Genomic DNA, 20822 nt, shown 5'->3' on the forward strand with positions numbered 1-20822 from the left:
TTGGTCACCCTCCTTAGCAACCATCCACTCACTACACGTGAAGAAAACCAGGCACTCATTCAGTCATGCAACTGACTCCACCAGGGAAATGAACCACAGCAGCCAGAATGGACAAGATACCCGTCCAGGGTGGTCTCTGTTTAAGTCATTTTTACCCTGTATGGTCATGCCAATATTTACCATCTCCACTGAATAAAAGCAGAGTTAAGAGGACTGGCTTCATCTACTTGTTTTTCTTGCCCCTTCACACCTGATCTGTATTGAATCTTTAGGCAGGCCATTTCTATCCCCATCTGGAGTTTGATCTTAATGCTTCAGAAAGAATATGCCTTTCTGTGATAAGTCAAACAGAAAGTCATTCTTCAAATTAATAGAGGCTTCCCTTTTCCTCAAAGGCACAGTTAGTTGGCTTATATGAAACTTGTATGAATATGTGCCACATCTTCTTTAATCAAGATTGACTCTTAGATCATTCACTGAATCAACATAGCAAAAACAAGATCACTAGCCACAAAATTTTATTGTAGGGATCAATACATATATCCTTCTGAGAAATAGTTCGAGCTATTCACTTGATGGTTACAAACACATGTTTTATTGGGATATCTCTGGTTTGCCTGGCAAAGGAAAATCATGAGTCAAGTCCAAAAGGCCTGATTTTTAAAAAAAATCTATAAAAAGAGAGGATTAAGTACTGCCAGCCCTACTGTCAAGAAACATTGTACAATTTAAATCAAGGAGATAGTTCCATACAAATCCAGCAAGGCATGTTGGCAAGTAGAAGTGAAACAATCTATTATACAAAATGCAAAAGGAGTCAAAGATGAGTTATAAAAAATAAAATTTTGGTCAGAAAATCATTACTACATAAAGCCAAATAAAGATGTCTATTAGTTGCTTTTTTTAAGGGGAAAAGAAATCAAACCGTTAGCTCTCTATTTATCCAGAAGGAATAAAAAGGAAAGTGTTTGGAAAATACTTCTGATATTAAGTGAATTCTTTCTCATCTGCTATCTAGAGCTCACAAACATCTGACTTATTCTTGCCAAACTGTAGAAATGAGGGAATAAAAATCAGTGTTTGGCCACCAGTGGCACACTCACAACACCCGAATGAGGTCCAGAGTAATCCGAGATCGGGGAATGTCAATGTTGAGTACTTGGACTTCCACTCTTTCTCCAGGGCCCAGCCCAAGACTCCTTCTCTTCTTTGTCTTAGAAAGTTTGGCTTCTGTTACATTTCGTATGGGAATCAGCCCTGATCTCCCCACTCCTATATCCACAAAAATTCCAAATAGGGTGGCATTCTCGACTTTGCCTGTAAGAACTGTCCCAACCTGCAGGTCTTCCAAGCAGACTATGCTTCTCTTGAAATCAGGTTTATCGAAATCTACAAGGAAAGGGGAAAAAAGACAGTTTGTGTAAATAATAAAGCACTGTTAGACACAACATAGATTAGTAAGTATGGACTATGTATCGATTGTGTGCCCATACCAGTATTAAGCATTGAGGGGGGACGTAATAGGAGCTGAAGATACAGGCCTGCCTTCAGAAAAAAGGCATCCTAGTTGGAGAAACAGCATGTGCCAAGCAGAAACAATTCAAGAAAATTTACTCAGACACTTCCTTCTCCTCAAATTCTATCTTGCTAGCAAGTAAACATTAGCACTATACATAAGGACTAAAATTTTAGATTAGAGAGTCTTATTTTCTTCTTTATGAGAAGGTGATGAGAAAGTATATTTGTTCAATGAATATGCAAGGCTAAGTCACAAACACTGAGAAAATAAGACCCTCGGAGATAGAAGATTGGGAGCTTTTCCCCCAGTACCTGAATTCTCAAACTGTTTAAAGGGGGTAGAACATACATAAATGTTTAGTCAAATGTGGATGAAATTTTAATGGTCTTCTCACTTCTCTCCATAAATTTTGAACTCAAGGATCAATTCCTATCCACTCTGAATATATTTATCCAATCAAAATTTATGGATTCTTGATTATCTATTGCTCAGAAACCCAGATCAGCTCCTCATCTCCTTTCTCCTCTTTCAATTTAATTCATACAACATTTATTAACCCCTATTATTACCTCCTGGCCAGGCACTCTGCTGGGTGCTTGAGAGACAAAGATGAAGCATAGATCTCTGTTCTCAAGTTCCTTACAGCCCTCTTCCCTTGCTCACTCCAGGACATTTCTCTGTTCAGTAACACTACACACCCAAAGGTAGGCACAAAGCCTGCCAAGGATTCATTATGACTTTAGTTAAAACAAAACAAAAACAACAACAAATGTTTTACGGTGGAGAAGGTTACAACTCACAATTTAAATGGGGCTTTTGGATTATCTGTGGATTCCGTTTACCCATTTACCCATGCTCCTCTTGGCCCCCTTTCCTAGGATTACTGAATGTTGACTCTAATAACAAAGAACACATTCTATGCTCCAATCTCCTTTTACTAAGACCTCATTTTCCCCTCCGCCCATTCCATTTCCTCTTCCTCCACAGCTGTTGCCTTTATCCTGATTACTTGTTGAAGCTATCCTTTACATTTGTATTAACAACTGGTCACCTCTTGGTTCCCCTCCCCCAGCCCAACCATACTGAAATCAACGTTTTTTAAAAAATTCACCTTTTGCCTTTAAAACAAAACAAAACCCCTCTCTAAACCTGAAATCTCATTTTTTTCATAAAAAAGCAATATGTTAACATTGGAATTGATTGTGTAGAATTCCACCTGATGCTGCAGCAGTGAATTCCAAAAACAACCCACTGAATGCTCCATTACACTGGGCAAGGACTGTGTCAAAGCAAAGTGAAACAAAGTTGTTGATCAGGGTCAGAGGTAGGATGGTCTCTGAGGTCCCATAGGCATTGTTTTTATGCTTAGAAACTTTTTTTCCCCCTTCTTTCTTACAGAGGTCCAGCTGCTACAGATTCCCCAAGGGTTCCTGATCAGCTGCTTAGTTTAATTTTGCATGGAAAATCAGAGTCAAGAACTACTTAACATGTTTCTGAAGACAGCCTGGGCCACTGAGAAATCAGAAATCCTCCATGTACCAGGCAAACTTTAACACTTTGATTGCCAAGGTTACATATTCAGTCCTCTGTCACCTGGATGCCTCTGATGAACCCAATTATGGAAACTAGCAACCAGTGTTAATAAAATAGAATTGATTATGTCACTGGGAAAACAGAAGACAGGATGAGTATGAAGAAAGAATGAGGCAAGAAAGGAAATAATTTTGAGAAAATGGAGAAAAGAAAAGAGATGTAGCATAAATACTGTAATACAGAAACATCCAAAATACTATCTGCCTCTTCAAAAGTAAGACTGTCTGCCTTCCTTCCTGGGGATATTTTTAGTATTAAAACGAAAGTTCTCAGACATCTAGGAAACTGTGACTTACTCTAGGGCAAAAGTTTGTTTCAAACAGATTTATCTGAAATTTCACTTGTCACAATGATAAACACTGCAGTAACTGGTAAGCTCAGTTGAGAGCCCAGGTGCATCTGTTTCTGCTCAACCAGGTAAGGACAAACTTAGCTGTTGGTTGTTTAACTGAACTATATAATTTGAGTATTGATCTTTGCTCTGAGTCTACAGTGTAACTGGGATAATGGGGCAATCAACACCAAGACCGAAAAATAAGATGGACAAGAAAAGCCAGTACAGAGCATATTTGCCAACCCTCTAATGTAGTGGTTCTAGGCATAGCACCCTCAAATCCCACCGTGCTTGGAAACCACTGCTCACTTAGTATTCCTGCTAGATAACACCTAGGTGGAATTCAAACATAAGAAGACCTGCAAAGGGAGATGGATTTGTCTACTGAAATATTCACTTTGGATGGACCACACAGAGGCTTCTACTCCTGCATTTCTGGCACAGGTCTTACTGTATGTTTCATTTCATTTTTCTCCAACCTTAAAATTAATTTTGAACTTAAACAACAGTTGAGGGAATGGTGCATTGAGCTTGATGGGTTAGCACAAATTCCCTTAAACCTTTTTCAAAGAAACCACCTCAACACAGCCCAACCCAGAATGCAAAGAGCCAAGCCCTACTAACATGGTATCATAAAACTGGTGTGAGACAAGCACAGACTCATTTAAATCTAAGGGCTTCCTATTAAAATTTCCTTGGGAAGTAGGTCATTTGAAACCTTAATTCCTTCTCACCGGGTCATTGCTCTCAACAACTATGGCTGTTATACTTCCCTCACCTTCTACCTGTGCTGAAAGCTGAAAGACTTTTAGTTAGAAGGAGAATCAACAGAGAGATAGTATCTTTGTTAAATGTGTTCACTGACATAGAATCCAGGAACTTGGAAGGCTGTAATTTAGGGAGAAGATTCACTTTAGTTTGTGAATCGAATGCTTTACCTTGGACATCTAACTCTTATGAGGTAAAAACAGTTTACAAAAGGATCATGAAGAATGCGTGCCTCCATGCACATGTCAGCACATGCATGATGCACTTAGTCTAGTGTGATGGGAAGTAAGCCTGGGACAAGGGTTCTGGAGACCTGGCTTTTAGCTTTGGCTTTGGATACTAACTAGCTGCAATGACTTTGAAGGAAGGTGACTATGCTTTAGTTTTCTCATGGACAGAATGGGAGAATGGAGAATCCAATGGCTTAGGATTATTGTGAGCTATGCAAGTGAAAGGTGCTGTTATTCAAGTTCAATTGTTTACCTGTTCGAAAGTCAAAGCTCTCAGGCTGGCTGAGACCATCTATGATGACCTGTAAGGTGTGTACCGTTGTTTGCAATCTTTCTGCAGTTTTCTCTATTCCTTCTTTTTCAAGGAATGAATTTATTTTTTGTTGCATTTCAGGCTTGCCAATCTCACACAGTGTCCCTCCAACAAATGACAAAAACCTGCAGAGGAAAAAAAAAACCCAACACTTATTAATAATATTACTTATTTTCCAATCTCCTTATACAGGTCACTCCTTATTCATCTCAGATCCATATATCAATCAATCAATTGGTCTTTATTGAAAATCTACTATGTGTCCCATGCCATCATAGATGATGTGTCTTGGGGGAAAAAAAGGGAGGGGATAACTTTAGGTTTTTGTGCTATTTTCCAATGAAGCACCTGCTCAGAATCAGCACCAGAAACGTCTTACAGTGCAATGTTCATTAGAGTTTAGTGCCATATATATTTTCTAAATAAGGATACCTATATTTGCTTCATGTTTCCCAAAATTTCAGTTGGGAAAACTTATTTGAATTTAAATTATCTATTAGGCAAACAATAAACTGATGCTATCAAAATCTGGCAAAACATTCAACAAGCATTGCCAGCTTTTGACAAATAAATCACTCTATTCATATGCCAGATCATTGCTCTTTACTTCTGTGTACCCATGATGACAGTGTTACCTGTGCAAGCATACGCTCAACCTAATAATTCTCAAATTCCATTAACAGTCAAGCCTCACATGGACTAAATAATATCAAGTACATTAAGCATTCAGAGTCAACAGAAAAAATATGAGGGGATTATCAAAAAGAAAAAGTAACTTTCTTCCAAAATGGAAGCATTGCAAGCACGACCTCAATTGTATAATCTTAAGATGAATATTACTTTATATTCTTTACATATTATATAGCTGCAATATTTATAAAATAAAAACATTTGTCTTTCTCAATTTCCCTTTGCTATGTTTACCATTTCCCTTACTTGTACAGCTTCCTCTCAATTACTTAGCTTTGGAGTTCAGTAATAAGTTAATTAAGAAAAAAACAATTATAGGGTTAAGCTGATTTTCCCTTCAATCTCATCTGAATATTAGGCTGTAGCTTACTTTCTTGGTATTCCTTGGCTGGGTATTTTTCTACATCAAGTTCCATTTTCTATGATTAATGGCTCTTAAAAAATGTCAACACAGTAATCAGACAGATAGCGATACTAATGCCCTCAAATCCTTTCCTCTAATGAAGTCTGTGGAATACAAACAGGGGAAAAGGAAATGGAGGCTTGTCTATGATCAGAATTGGGAAGTATCCCATTTGTCAGGTTGCTGCATGATCACAAAAGGAATGCTTGTGATTTTCAGTCTTTTCTTACATTGTGTGTTCAACTAGAAAAGGCCTCTTCAGTGATAATCTGGTAGTGATAATCCATTATCTGGTGGAGAAAGCTCTCTCAACTCTCATTTAGCCAGGGGCATCTCTTTGGGTTCCAACAAAGAAGTTCCTCCTACCTTTCCAAAGCTGTATTTTTAGTCAGAAACAGATTCACCGAAATCCAACTTATTTTCTTGAATATATTTTGGTTAAGGGTTTAATGAAAGACCAAGGAGTTGTTGCTTGGGCTCCCTTTTTTTTAAATGAGCTTCCATCCCAACTGATGGCCAGTGAGATACACACTTTATCTCTGTGAGTCCATGGCTTCCCTGGCCCACGGAAAGGCAGCAGTATCTGTTAGTGCTGATGGATGAGCAGTAGCACATAATGGCCCTAGTGACAGGGAACAGCTGCTAAAGCTCTGACTGATGGGGCAGATGACACATGACAACCTCTGCCCACAGCCAACTTCCTTGCACAACTTTCTAAATAAAACAGGCCCTGCTGAGCAGACTTCCCTGGTATTTACCCTCTTGGCTTGATTGGTCTGCAACTGGCTATTTAGCAGAACATCTTTCAGATCCCCAAGATTCTGGCTTACAATCAACTGATAAAAATGCCAAAAAAGTATATTCATGAGTTGAAAATCTATAATAACCTTGAATAGCATTTTATAACTAGTAAAAGTAACTAAAAGGCAGAAACTTCCCAAAGTAATGTACAAGTCTTGGTCTCAATAACAAAAACACTGGCTCAGGAGGCTACTTGGAGTCTTAAGGTTGTGTGTGTGTGTGTGTGTGTGTGTGTGTGTGTGTGTGTGTGTGTGTGTGTGTAACTAACTGCTACTAAAGTAACTTCCATATAAAGAATTCTGTTTATAGTGGTTACAGATGTACAAAGAATATTGGTTTGTTTAACCTGGGTGCATATTTCATATATCATTTTCATCCTCACACACACAAGCCTGAGGGCAATGGTAACTGAAATCAATAAAAAAGCACCAAATTGTGCTCCTAGCTAATGCTTCAGTATTGATCAACCCCATTTTTAAATGACTATGGAACAAAGTCAGATGCTTTTTTATTTTGAAAACTTTCTTAAAGTTACAACAGGGTTGCAGAAAAAGGAAAACAGGAAACAAGAGGGGAGAGGGACTATAAAATGAACTGGGAATAGCTTGAGTTTGACCTCTCCATTATTGGATTTCAAATATATTCAACTGTAAATGATAGGAAACAATGTTTTTTGCTCAGTAGCCATTCAATAAACATGTGTTCTTTAAATAACGTAAGAATAATTTATTCTACATTATTCTCAGTTTTTACTCTAGAATCGAGTGTGATAAGTAATGTCCAATACACAGTTTCATTTTACAATTGAGTATACTAAGAAATACACAATACAAAGTACTTTCTGGCTCAAAAGTACCATATAAAAACACACTGTACTTTATGTGAACGTAAAAATGTATGTGAACATGTTCTGAAAAATATGTTCTGAAAAAACAGTGCTTGATAGATGTTCTCATTTAATCCTGACAATAATCCTGAAAGGTAGGTATCACATCATACAGAAAGGGAAAATTGAGGTTTAGGGAGGTTAAATAACTTGCCCAAAGCCACACAGCTCTTTTCACCAACTGGAGTTTCATGCTATACATATCAGTGTGTGTCTGTTTATAACCGCAGTTACATCAAAATTAAAGTGCTATATTTGGTTAAGATATAAAACAATACTTTGGGTAACATTTCACCAACACAATTTAATGGCAGATTAGTTTTAAACATTAGACAGTTAACACTGATAAATCCCACAGAGAAATTATTATATATATGTGTTTAAGTAGACAATTCTCTCAAAAGTCCATGCGTTATTAAAATCATAGTCTCATTTTCTCCACTGTCTCTGGAAGGCTTTTTCAGTTTGCTAAGGACTGCTGTCTGACCTGCTGTTTTTATTTAATATGTAATTTCATCCATCTTACTTAAAGTAAGAAAGTAGCATAAATGCAACAAATAAGCACATCATGTTCTTTCAGCACACATCTGCACAAAGTTAAAATACAGACCTTGCAGCAGAAAGACTGCTTGTTTTTCAAACTGAATGCTATATAACCTAAAATCGCTATTTTTAACAGAAACTTGTTACAAATGCTAGTTCTCCCCCTCAAAAAATAAGAAAAGTCTTTGTAATATTTTTCCTGAAGAATAAGAAATTCTCAAGATTCATAAGACTTCAGATACAGCCATTCAGTTTTATGTAATCATTTCCAGCATGGAGAAAAAAATTTAGGAGCCCAGGACTCATTACACTAAAGCAACATGATACCCCACAGAGCACAGAAGAACCGTGGTGATGCAACTCCATCACTTTAAAAACAACTTAATATTAACATGTGCTTTGTCGGCTAAACACACAGGATTTAAGACTCTGCAAAGAACCATGTTGCAAGGGCAAAGTACTTCTAGTTGTCTATCCACTCAGGACACTTTTAAAAGAGACTTTTATACTTTATTTTTATCAATTAGTTTTTACTGTCTTAAAGTAATCACATCAATAAACCAATAAATGCAAGAGCACAGTCATTTTAGAAAAAGTAGTTACAGATAAAGCAGGTCATTATTTGCAATACAGGCAGACGACATTCAATGAATTACAAGAGAGCTTACACTCTAAGAGCTAACCTGGCCTTCTGAACTGATTACAGAGGAAGAGGTGGAACACAAAAGTTTGGCAATAATTTGTTATACCGAAAACCACAGATTCTATATATATTTAAAAATTTACTGCTTTTAATAATAAAGACTAAATATAAATTCCAACGTGCCTAAGGAGGGAAACCTGCTACCCCTTTACACTATCTACCAGGAGCTGAAATTCACCCAGGTGAGTGTGTAGCAGCACACTTTAGTTTCACTTAAAGGAGTGTGGCTTTACCACATCTGCTGTTTCAGCAGTCAAATCAAAGGGGTGGCAGTGTGAACTGCACTTTAATCAACATCAAAGAATCTTTTCCAATTTCTAACCTCTTTGTTAAACCGAGAAACTGAACTGGGCCAGAATCCTTAAAAATCTTTGCTGGTGCAAAATCCACAAGTAATAGTAAATTCAAGTAGAGTGCATTTACAGAGAGGCCCACAGAAGAACCAACCGACTGTGCTTAATTAGAAGCTAGTAGGTACCTAGTGAAGGTGATACTGAAATGGCTTTTGCTAGCGTATCATCAGCCATGGAAAGTTACAGCAAGTAATTTTTCATAAGAACTTAATAGCTTTTGAAAACTTATATACTGCAGATAAACTTTTAAAAAATGTAACCCTTTCAGAAAGGGTTAACAAGGTTGTTCTGAAAGCCTTTATAGACTTTGATCTGAAAGTATAGTTTTAAATGGTATGCAGCTATCTGGGTGGCAGGGGGGCACTTTCAGTGTCATTGCTTGGAAACATTCGGAGTGTCTTTGGAGCACCTCCTGCATCTAAACACACTCTTGGATCTATGAGCAACAGAAAAAAACAAGAAGAACCAAAAAGGAGAAGCTGCCATAGATTAAGGAATGCAGTTTGTCTTCCAAAAGACTTGGTTTATAAGCATCAGACTTTACCTGCTTCTAACTTTGAAGAACTTAGTAAATGTTTCCTCCTTTTTCAAAAGTCTGTTATATTGATATGTGCACAGAAACTGGATACTTGATGCACGTTGCACTAATTGTATGTAGGAGAACAAACATATTCTTAGAAAGCTGTTTTATTTTATTTTAGCAATTTAGTACAGGGAATTGACTTCGTAAAAAAAAAAAAAGCCAGTTAAAATGTGATATCCTCTAAAAGTGTGAGATTTAGGATGATCTTCTCTTTAGAAATAGTTGAAGAAGACATTGCTTATATAGTTACATCAAACAAAATATCTAAGATCAGTGAAATAATAACCAATGCCACAAAGAATAAGCAGCATCGATTTGTATGTAGCTTTTCCTATTTCAGAACCACTTACTAGGCATGATATACTGTGTGATTACAATATAATTAAAGCTATAATTTAAAAAACCAGATGTGTGTGTGTGTGTGTGTGTGTACACACACACACACACACACACACATCCAAATGAGTATGAGTATATAAAAATGGGAAAGCATCATGTATTGAAATATTGTGATTACTGCTCTAAAGATTTCTAAAATCTTTTCTTAGAAATTGCCTTAGAAATAAATTTACAAGTGACAAAGGAAAATCAGTTTTATTACACTTGTTAAAACAATAATCCCATTAAAAAAACACAGAAAAACCCCAAACAACCCAATTACTCAGTGTGATCATCCTCTTTCCATTGAGTCTGGGTTGTTTTAAACATGCTCATACTTATACACACAGACACACACAACACCCTCAAATGATAAAGATTTGCTAAAATCAAGGCTCTTCAAAGGAATGTGACAAAATACTAAAGTGAATTAAAAATAATTTGGAAAAGTGTTCAGCTTTCTTCAATAAGTATTTATCTACTGTGGAAGAAGACTCTATGAAAGATGGTAACAGAGCTTTTGCCTTGAATAAACTTATTCTAATTTAAGTACTGACAGTCTATTGGAATAATCTTCCACTTATATCTGCTCTTTTAGAGGTAGGATTTTATATGCAGACAAATAGATATTTTGAAAGTGCTCAATAAAGATTTAAAGTTCATTTAATTCTCTCAACAATTTATTGTGGATATAAATTTGCAGATAAGGAAATCTAAACTCAGATAGATTAAGTGACCTGCCCAAAGTCACATAGCTGAGACCACAAGGTTGTAGCTAAGGTAAAAGTCATATATCACATCTTCATTAGCATTGCTTACCTCTTAACTCTGGCAGGTTTTCAATGCAGACAGAAGATTTAGATCCCAGATAAAATCTGGCACCCGGGACCACTGCCTGGGAGCAATTTATTATTATTTTTTAAACCAAATTCAAAAGGAAAAAGTTTGGCTCTTTTTGAGTTACCGAATAAGAGTTATACAAAATTAAGTTAGTGGTTTCAAAGGCTGCAGACTCTCTACAGCTCAAAAACACTGTGTTCAGAATTCATGTAATTTAATTTACTGTCTGTAAAGCCATAACGTGGATTAGTGCCTGTGAATATTTGAAAGAGGAGGGCAAATAAAAAAGTAGTATTCAAAAACATACAGGCTAGTGATAGCAGAGCTAAAATTAAACTACTAGGTGATAAAGCCCATGTACTGTAATAAAGAACTTTCTTCCTTGGGAAATAGCCTTTTTACTATGAATTCCATCCTGTCAAGGAATCCTCCTTTTAAGAAATTTGAAAATACATTTCCATAAATCTCCCCAGCTGTCCTCTGAATGCGCAGAGCCATTTTTATTCCATTTAAAGAGTGGGCAATTGAGGTCAAAGGGGTTTGTGTATGGTCACACAAGAGTCAGAAGACAGGCTAAGATTAAAATCCATAGCTAGAGTGGGGACAGGAAGGGGAGAAGGGAGATAATGGGAGACTAAATCAATACCCTACTGAGTTTCAGGCTCCAGACTGAGTGATCTAAACCTGCAGAAGAGAAGAGAAGGAGAAGGGCAAATACTTTGGACACTGGAAGAGACTGAAGCAAGCACAACTTTACGGCTGGTTGGCAACTCCCTCACTTCTGCTCCACTGGGTACTACAAGGCTACTCCAGATACTCAAGTGAGAAACCAGTGTTTTCTTCAATTCCAGGACCCAGTGTTAACATTAATGAACAATGTTAAATTATATTATAATTTAATTATATCTGGCTCACATGGTAAAACATTTTTTTTCCTCGGAAACTAAGAGCTGTAAATCAATCCCCGCCCCCGCCACCTTTTCTTTTATGAGTCAGCTTGACAGCCCCTTAATAATAGCAATGACTATAGCAATAACAATAGTTTACTCCCTCCCAGGTGCTAAGAATTCTATGTATATTAATTCATGCAATCCCATGAGATAGGTACTATTATTATCCTCATTTAACAGATAAGGAAATGAGGTAGAGGCAGGCTGAATAACTTTCCCAGATCAAATAGGCATGATCTGAACCCTCAGCAGTCTGGCACTGTACTGCCTCTACAGTGAGCTGTGGGAAGTTAGGCACCACCTCAGATTCTTAAACCTCCTATTTACCTCTACTAGCCTTGCCCAAAACTTGATGCAGCGTGTGTTTGAACAGTGTGTGACATCAGATATGACAATCAGTTCCTAAGTATCCCACATCCTGGTCATCTGATTCTCAAATGGGTAGAATCTCTTTCATCATTTTTTTCTTTTGTGAAAGCACTTTCAAAAATATGATGAATGTTACTTCCTGGGAATTACAGCAAGCTGTTTGGGTTTTTAACTATAGTATTAACAAGAAAAAAACAAACAGCAAAAATCACTTTTAGTAATCTGTCCTTTTATCATCTTTAGGTTTGGTCTCTCTTTTATGACACTATGTCTCTTTATGAAAAGGCAATCTAATATTGTCTAGTCATAGTTCCATAGAAGAAGTTAATGTGCAGTAACTAACTGATACACATCCTAAGACATCACTTATCAAAAGCCAGAAAAGATTCTGCCTTAATTTTCATGTCTGAATGCTGCCAACTCTTGTGAGGCAAGTCCAGAAAAATTTAAGATCTTTCAAATTTGCAAATAACTTTTTAGGTCTGTTTATCACATCTTCATTTATTTTACAGCATTTGTAGCTGGGTTTCTTTTCAGGAAAGTTTCCCACAGAGAAACATGTTTTTATCATTGTAGAAGTTAGTTGGCACGTGAATGCAGAATAAAGCTGCAGTGAAATTTAGAGGTGTGCTAGACATACTCATTAGACTGACTTATCCCTCAGAAAAATTACAAAGCACCACAAGTCATGGGCCTTTTGAGTTGCTCACAGTCAAAACTATGAATACCAATGCTCTACTTCTGCCATTTTGTTTTGTTTTTTTAAAACAAAAACAACCTCAACTCCCTGTATTACAGCTGCTTATTAGCTAGAAGGCTTCTCTTCTTGCTGGGCAGAAAGCTAAAGTTGGGAAGAATGTGATAAAACCTCTGAAAGCAATGCTAAAAAAAAAAGAGTTCAGAGGTGCTCAATCCTTGAACAGGAATGGGAAAGAAACAGAGATTGAGATCTGCTCAGTCATTAGAGGTCTTCAGTATGGGCCACCAGTCACTGTCTGGTTTGACAATGTTAGCTCCACGGCAGAGAGCAAGGCAGGACCTCCGAAGGGACTCTCCACCCGCTTGGCCCCCAACTGCTTTTAGCCCAGAAGCACCAGTTGGGATCCATGTATTCATTTATCTAAACACAGAATCCTTGTTGGGTTAATTCTACTTTTGTGGGTTTTCTCCCCACCAGCTTCATTGAGATATAATTGACATATAACATTGTATAAGTTTAAGGTGTACAACCTGTTGATCTGATACACTTAACAACTGCAAAATGATTACCACCACAGCATTAGCTTAATACCCCCATCGGGCCACATAATTACCATTTCTTTTTTGGGGGGTGAAACATTTAAGATCTACTCTCTTAGCAACTTTCAAGTATATAATAGAATATTATTAACTATAATCACCATGCTGTACATTAGATCTCCAGAACTTATCCATCTTATAATTGGAAGTTTGTACTGTTTGAGCAACTTCTGGGCTTAAAAACCAGACACAAGTTTTTTTCCGTAAATTAAGAATAAACAGTGCTTGGCTTTTGTACAGAAGAGCTCCTGTCCCCAAGAAAATATTTTGTGAGGTTACACGATTACTCCTGTTCCAGACCTGAATTTTAAGTTAATGGTTATTTACTCTCTGAAAACATACTTTTCCACATTGATCTAAGGGTCAGAAATAGGTATATCCTCAGTAATAAAGGAAATATCACATTACTATTAGAATAGTGCAGATACTGATATAAATCATCCCTTGAAATACAACTTACCTGGTCCATCATTTTGGTGCTGCATGTCATAATCCTGCTACACAGGCTGTTAACTACTTCTAGAAACTAACCTTTTAAAAATTTTCCCTGATGGCCAAAATTGAAATAACAATTAAATACTAGCTAAAGCTTTATCAAAATGAGTGCCGAGTAACAATTTAACATTAAATTTCCTGGCATTTCTCAAGTTAAATCAAGAACATAACAACTTTCAAGCTTAACTATCTGGAGTGAATCAAATTCTTAATGCAGCAGATTCTTTGGGATAGTGCCAGGTCTCACTGTGACATGTACCAATCAGCATAATCTGCAGCACAAAGCACTACCTCCTGGTACCTCGTTCAAGCAAAAGGGGAAATCGGACACTTGCCTTTGGCTCTCTTGATCTACCAGAATGGCAGGACAAAACCAGAGGAGGCGTGGGGGTGGCAACCCCCGCACAGGCTGCTGGTGATTTCACTCAGGGCTCGCAGAGCCAGCACGATGAAATCACTCACACATGGAGACACTGTGGCAATTTCTGGAGGACGGTAGAAAATGGGAAATAATCCTCTGTCATGGTCTGTCTCTGTTTTCTAGTCTGTAAAATCCAGGAAAGCCCAGGCTCTGGACACAATACTCTGTGGAGGCTTGGGATTTAATTTGGGGAGGTCCTAAAATCCCTTCAATCCACAAAAGATTCTCAAAGAAGCACTTACTCAGCACAATGGCAGAAAGGATGATCGAGAGGTTCTATCAACAGTTTTGCTTACACAACTGCATTGACCTCAGCCAGTTTAGACTACATAAAAAATTTTTTTTAATTGGAATAAAGCTAGACACTTCACTTTGCTCTATTAAAACTGTCAATTCCTGGGCTTCCCTGGTGGCGGAGTGGTTAAGAATCCACCTGCCAACGCAGGGGACACAGGTCCAGAAAGATCCCACATGCCACAGAGTAACAAAGCCCGTGTGCCAAAACTACTGAGTCCAGGCTCTAGAGCCCGCGAGCCACAACTAATGAGCCCACGTGCCACAACTACTGAAGCCTGTGCGCCTAGAGCCCACGCTCTGCAACAAGAGAAGCCACCGCAATGAGAAGCCCGTGTACCGCAACGAAGAGTAGCCCCACTCACCTCAACTAGAGAAAGCCCGCGTGCAGCAACAAAGACCCGATGCAGCCAAAAATAAATAAAATTTAAAAAATAAATAAATTTATAATAAATAAAAACAAAATTGTCAATCGCTAAGTAGTTCTGTTTCCTCAGTCTTCTCCTATGTAGTCATCTTTCATTATTTCTATCATTTATTCTTTCACTAAACAAATAATGTCATATCAGTCTGCGTCCTAAAGCCATGAGACTAGAAGACACCACTGGGGAGTGGTGATCAAAGTTTAGTTCTTTAACTTCTCTCTTCCCCCATTGCCCTCCTTTACAACGAGTTTCCACTTCATCCTCCAGTGTCTCTGGCATTCACATAATTTTTGTCATTCATATCCACAATTACTGTCTTTCATACCCTTCATTCAATCTGTCAGCAAATCATATTGACTCTTCTTTAAAAATATACCTAGAATCTGATAACTTCTTACCAACTTTTTTATCATTTTAGTCTCAGTCATCAACATCCTTCACCTGGATTATTGCACTTAGTCTAACTTGTCTCCCTGTTTCTACCACCACTCCTTATAGTCCCCCTAATACAGCAAACAACGGGATCCTTTTATCATGTAAGTCAGAGCATGTCACTCTTCAGCATAAAACCTTGCTGTGGCTCCTGATTCTGGCTCAGAATTAAGGCCAAGTCCCTATAATAGCCTCCCAATGCCCTTTTCACCTGATTTCCTATTTTTCTCTCCCTTGCTCACTCTGCATTAGCCTCACTGGCTTCCTTGCTATTCCTTGATCATGCCAGGCCTGCTCCCACATTAGGGCCTTTACACTGGAACACTCTTCCCCCAGATATCTGCACAGCTAACTGCTTTACTTCCACCAAGACTTTGCTCAAATGTCACCTTGTCAATTAGGTCTAACCTGACCACCCTACTTAAACTGGCAAGTCCTTATCCATAACCCTGGTAACCCTGATCCCCATTACTCTGCTTTTTCCCACTGATCTTATCACATTTATCAACTATACAATTTATTTATTATGCTGGTTGTACACTATCTGTCTCCTTGAGAGCCGGGATCTTTGAATGTATTCCAAGATTGCAGAACAGTACCTGGAATACAGCAGGTACTCACTCAGAAGGTATAGGCTTAATGAATGAATGAATGAACAATCTGTTAACTCCAGCCTTGATTAATGGAAAGACAGTAGTGCCATTAACTATTCATCATGGGATAAGAGAGGAAGACCAAGCCTTTTTGTTTGTCTGTCTTGCGGTATGCGGGCCTCTCACTGTTGTGGCCTCTCCCGTTGCGGAGCACAGGGTCCGGACGTGCAGGCTCAGCGGCCACGGCTCACGGGCCCAGCAGCTCCATGGCATGTGGGATCTTCCCAGACCGGGGCACGAACCCGTGTCCCCTGCATTGGCAGGCGGACTCTCAACCACTGCGCCACCAGGGAAGCCCTGTCTTGTTTTTATATGGGGCCAGTGAGGAGGATTAATGGGAGGAAAAGGGAGTTATAAAGGGAGGGAGAAAGGAGGATACAAGTTTTAAGCCCTGTCGTTTTTATATGGGGCCAGTGAGGAGGATTAATGGGAGGAAAAGGGAGTTATAAAGGGAGGGAGAAAGGAGGATACAAGTTTTAGTTTTAGATATATTGAGTTGGAGCTGCTAAGATATTCATGAGAAAATCTCTCACAAGTAAATGGAAAAGGAGAGCTAGAGCTTAGGAGAAAGGCCTGGACTAGAGATACTGAAATGTAGGATTGGAATTAGCAGTGGAGGGGTGAGAGATAAAGATAGTCATGTGAGTGGATGCAGTCATTCAGGGGAAAATATAGAATAAAATAAGAAGGTGACTAAGGTAAAAACCTGAAGAATATCTACATTTAGAGGGCCAGAGAAAGAAGTCAGAGAAGACAATGTGAAAACAGTCATGGAAAAAGATCAGTAAGTTGCTGGTGTCAAATGTTGCAGAATGGGTAAGTGGTTTAAGGACAGAAAGGGGCCACTGATTTTGACAATCAGGAGGTCATTAGTTGAGAGAGTAATTCCAGAAGAGTGGTAAGGATAGATGCCAATCTATAAAGGCTGGGAGAAAGCAAACAGTAAAAATTAGAGGCAGATAATTCTGAGAAGTCTGGCAATGAGAAAAAGGATCACTGAGAGAGAAGTTCTAGGAGGAAGTAAGATAAAAAGTGGTTGCTGCTTTTAGCTTTTAGGAAGTGAAGAATGGGAGACCAGAGCAACAATATGTCTGTGGGGCAAAACAAAAGGGATAAATTATGGAGACATTAAAGATACAAGAGACAGTCATAACATTTTACAAAGTTAAAAGACCTTATTCACTTGGCTGTTACTCTAACACTACCCCACACCAACTTTTAGAGGTGAGGCAACTATGACTCAGAGAGACCAAGAGAATGCCAAGGTCAAGTGTCCTTAGCGACAACCAGTGAGACGTGAGAATGGGAAGAGAAGTAGAATCAAGTGATGGAAGGGTAGCTTGGGGAAGTGTGGGACAGAATGAGTAAAGATATGGAGACAATTATAAGGAAGGTAGCTCTCAATTTTTTCAGTGATGTGGAATGTAAAGTAATCAACTAAATGTGAGAAGATCTTGAAACAAGTAAGAGATTGAGAACAGAAAGGGTTCAAAGGACTATTGAAATAAAACCTACGTGTAGCAATAGTAGGTTTCTTAATCCCATGTTCCCCTTATATCTTCTATAATATGGAGTTTCTTACTGTTTTTAAATGGACATTTACTAAAAACCTCAAATTATCCCTTACTCTCTTACTTAAAAACACCTTCTGGCAGAGGTGAGTGCAATTCTAGGATGAGTATGCTACTCCTGCTCTTCACCCTCCTTGTCTTTTAAAATGAGAAGATACCAAATGTGGTCACTATCAACCTGCTTATTTTGAAATGTACATGTCTCATTCTAAAAAGCATAATGAAAGGAATTCTTTTCAGTGCAATACTCAGGAAACATCATACCTGCAGCAGAACAGCATAAAATTCTACATACTCTATGTGAAGAATCCATTTCTTACAGATCCCTTAATAAAATAAATAGGCAAAGTTTCCTTTATTGGAGGAGGTAATGTTTTCTCCAGAAGAAAGAGTCTAATTTCAGCCACGTGATGATAGAGAATAACAGTCAAAGCTAGCATATTACAGATATTCTGGTTTTTTTTTCCTTTAGAAGCACACAAAACATAAGCCTTGTTACATTTCTGTGCTGAACACAGACTGTCTTTAAGGGTATGAGTCCCTTAAATCTGAAAGACCATTACTATTACATTTAAATCTGGCTCCAAACTAGCTTTTTAATTGTGAGCTCAGGCTTTGGAGTGTCATAGATCTGGTTCAAATCTTGCTTCCACCAGCTGACTTATCTTGGGCAATCTACTTCACCCATCCGAGACTTTGTACACCTAAAGAAGTGGGACTATTAATAGTACTAACCTCCTTAAGACTGCTGTGGGGTTTAAACAAAATGATGCTTCTAAAGTGCCTGGTAATGAGGAAATACTCAATGAATGTTTGTTTTTATTGGACTATTAACTAATCCTCAAATCTGACCTGAGCTATATTTTTTGGTCTCCAACCCTTTAAACATCTTTTTTCCTCTTTCTACTGGCTGAAAGACCTAGCCCAAATGTCACCTCCTGCAAGAAACATTATAAGAAACTCCTATCTGGAAATGAGATCTTTCTCCTGTGAACAACTTTGTGCTTTGCAAAGGACCCTTACTAATTATTGACCTCTACTATGGTTATTTGTGAATAAGTTTCATCCTCCCTATTTTGGTAGGCTCCTTAGGACCAAAAATCACCTCTATTCATTTTCATATTTTTCAGGCCCCACCACAGTGCTTTGTACATTTGAAGTGATGAATGAAATCATCAGCAATAAAATTCACAGAGTAAAAAATGAAACCATAGAGAACATGAAAAAAATATGGGGAACACTGAATTGATCTTAGAAATCACGTATCTTAAGAGAAGATCAATTTGCATAAAAGCATGAAAAAGAACAGTAGGTTTACTTCATAAAAATTAAACAGTCATATTTCAAAAACATAATAGCATTATAAGCAGATATAAAATTAAATAAACTAGAAAAAATTCAGCCCATACAACACTTTAATATTTAATAGAGAATCCTTACATGTAAATAAAACTTTTAAGTAATATAAATAATAAAAGTAGTCCAAAAAAAAAAGTAGACTTTTTAAAACCACTAAATGACTAACTTAGGTTACAAAATACCATGATCTCAGTTTTCTAAAATATGAATGTGAGAGAGAATGTCATAAATACAAAAGTAAAAAGACTTAATGGCTTCACATTTTGTTGTATTTCTGGGAGTGACATCATGGTAGGGTAGCATTAAAGCTATTTATGCTCCTACTGCTTTTCTAATATAACTAAAAATGAAATTTACTGCAATGGAACTTACTTTTACAGAACTGAAGTCAAACCAGTGATTACCTAATCACATCCATAGTGGGCTTTTCTTCCCTGGGAAGACACTTTTTTAACACTATATGAAAGTTTGAACTACCTATATGTTGGGTGATGTCTTTACTAAGTATACTTGAAAGCCAGAAAAGACCATCGCAGTTCCAAAGTGGATAACTGGGATGGTAAGCAAAATTAGATAAATTACCAGTTTGTCTCCAGATTTTAAAGGTCAGGAGTTGAACTTCATGTAGAGAAATTTCCCATGAAAAAGTCCTCAAGTACCCTGCTTGTGAGAGACAAGCCTACTCCCAAAGGAAGCATAGGGAAGGGTGCAGTCACTGGTAGGGCTTTTATGCTCCACATGTAGAAACTAGCTCATGTGGAAACTGGTAGAGAAGTCCTGTCTGACAGGAGAAACTCAAGATTTCTCAGGCTTGAACACTGCTGGTGGCATTGCAAATCAGTATGTTACTTGGCAATGTATATTAAGAGCCACATAAACTTTCAAACCCTTTGTCAGAGTAATTCCACTTATAGGAACCCATCATAAGGAACCCCTACTAGTACTACTATTACTAAACTGCAGTTCCATCACTTGATGGAATATTATTTAGCCTTTTAAAAAGGGATATGCAAAAACAAAAAATTTGTGCTTATATTAGAAAGCAAATAGAAAAACTTATAAACCACATTAGAACTACATCATAGAAACAAACAAAAATTTAAAAAAGACACTGGCTTTGCACAGAGCAAAATGCTAATTTAGTGCCCATGGAGATGTCAATTGTTGCAAGAAGTCTATAAATCCATGTGTCCATATGCCTCTTCCCAAACAACAAACACTAAAAATACAATTACTATAATATGAGACCACAATTTTATTTAATATTAAAAAAATGAGAACCACGTGCTAGGATTAAGAATGGGACAAGGATGCCCATTCTCACCACTCTTATTCAACATAGTACTGAAAGTCCTGGCCGTGGTAATAGGCAAGAAAAAGAAATAAAAAGCATGAAGATTAAAAAAGAAGTAATAAAGCTTTCATCTATTTGCTGATAACATAATTGTTTATATAGGGAAATTTAAAGAATCTACAAACACATACTAAGAACTAGTAAGTGAATTTAGCAAGGCCACGGGATACAAGGTTACTGTAAAAAAATCAACTGTGTTTTTACATATTAGCAGCAAACAATTAGCAACAAGTTAAAAAATATTCCATTTACAATAGTGCTGA

At 37.6% G+C, this 20822-nt stretch overlaps 1 protein-coding gene across 1 annotated transcript in view; it reads right to left on the minus strand.

Annotated features, from left to right (window-relative positions):
• Positions 1-501: 501 nt before the first annotated feature.
• The window catches only part of SRBD1 (S1 RNA binding domain 1), a 243634-nt gene continuing 223313 nt past the window's right edge, over positions 502-20822 (minus strand). Inside the window, exons 20-21 of the mRNA XM_007459965.1 lie at positions 4698-4882; positions 502-1389 (exon numbers count right to left, since the gene is read on the minus strand). Coding sequence (XP_007460027.1) covers positions 1100-1389; positions 4698-4882 — 475 coding nt within the window. The 3' untranslated portion in view covers positions 502-1099. The remainder of the gene's footprint in view (positions 1390-4697; positions 4883-20822) is intronic.

Source organism: Lipotes vexillifer, unplaced genomic scaffold (assembly GCF_000442215.2).
Source record: "Lipotes vexillifer unplaced genomic scaffold, Lipotes_vexillifer_v1.1 scaffold666, whole genome shotgun sequence".
In the NCBI taxonomy this organism is placed as follows: domain Eukaryota; kingdom Metazoa; phylum Chordata; class Mammalia; order Artiodactyla; family Lipotidae; genus Lipotes; species Lipotes vexillifer.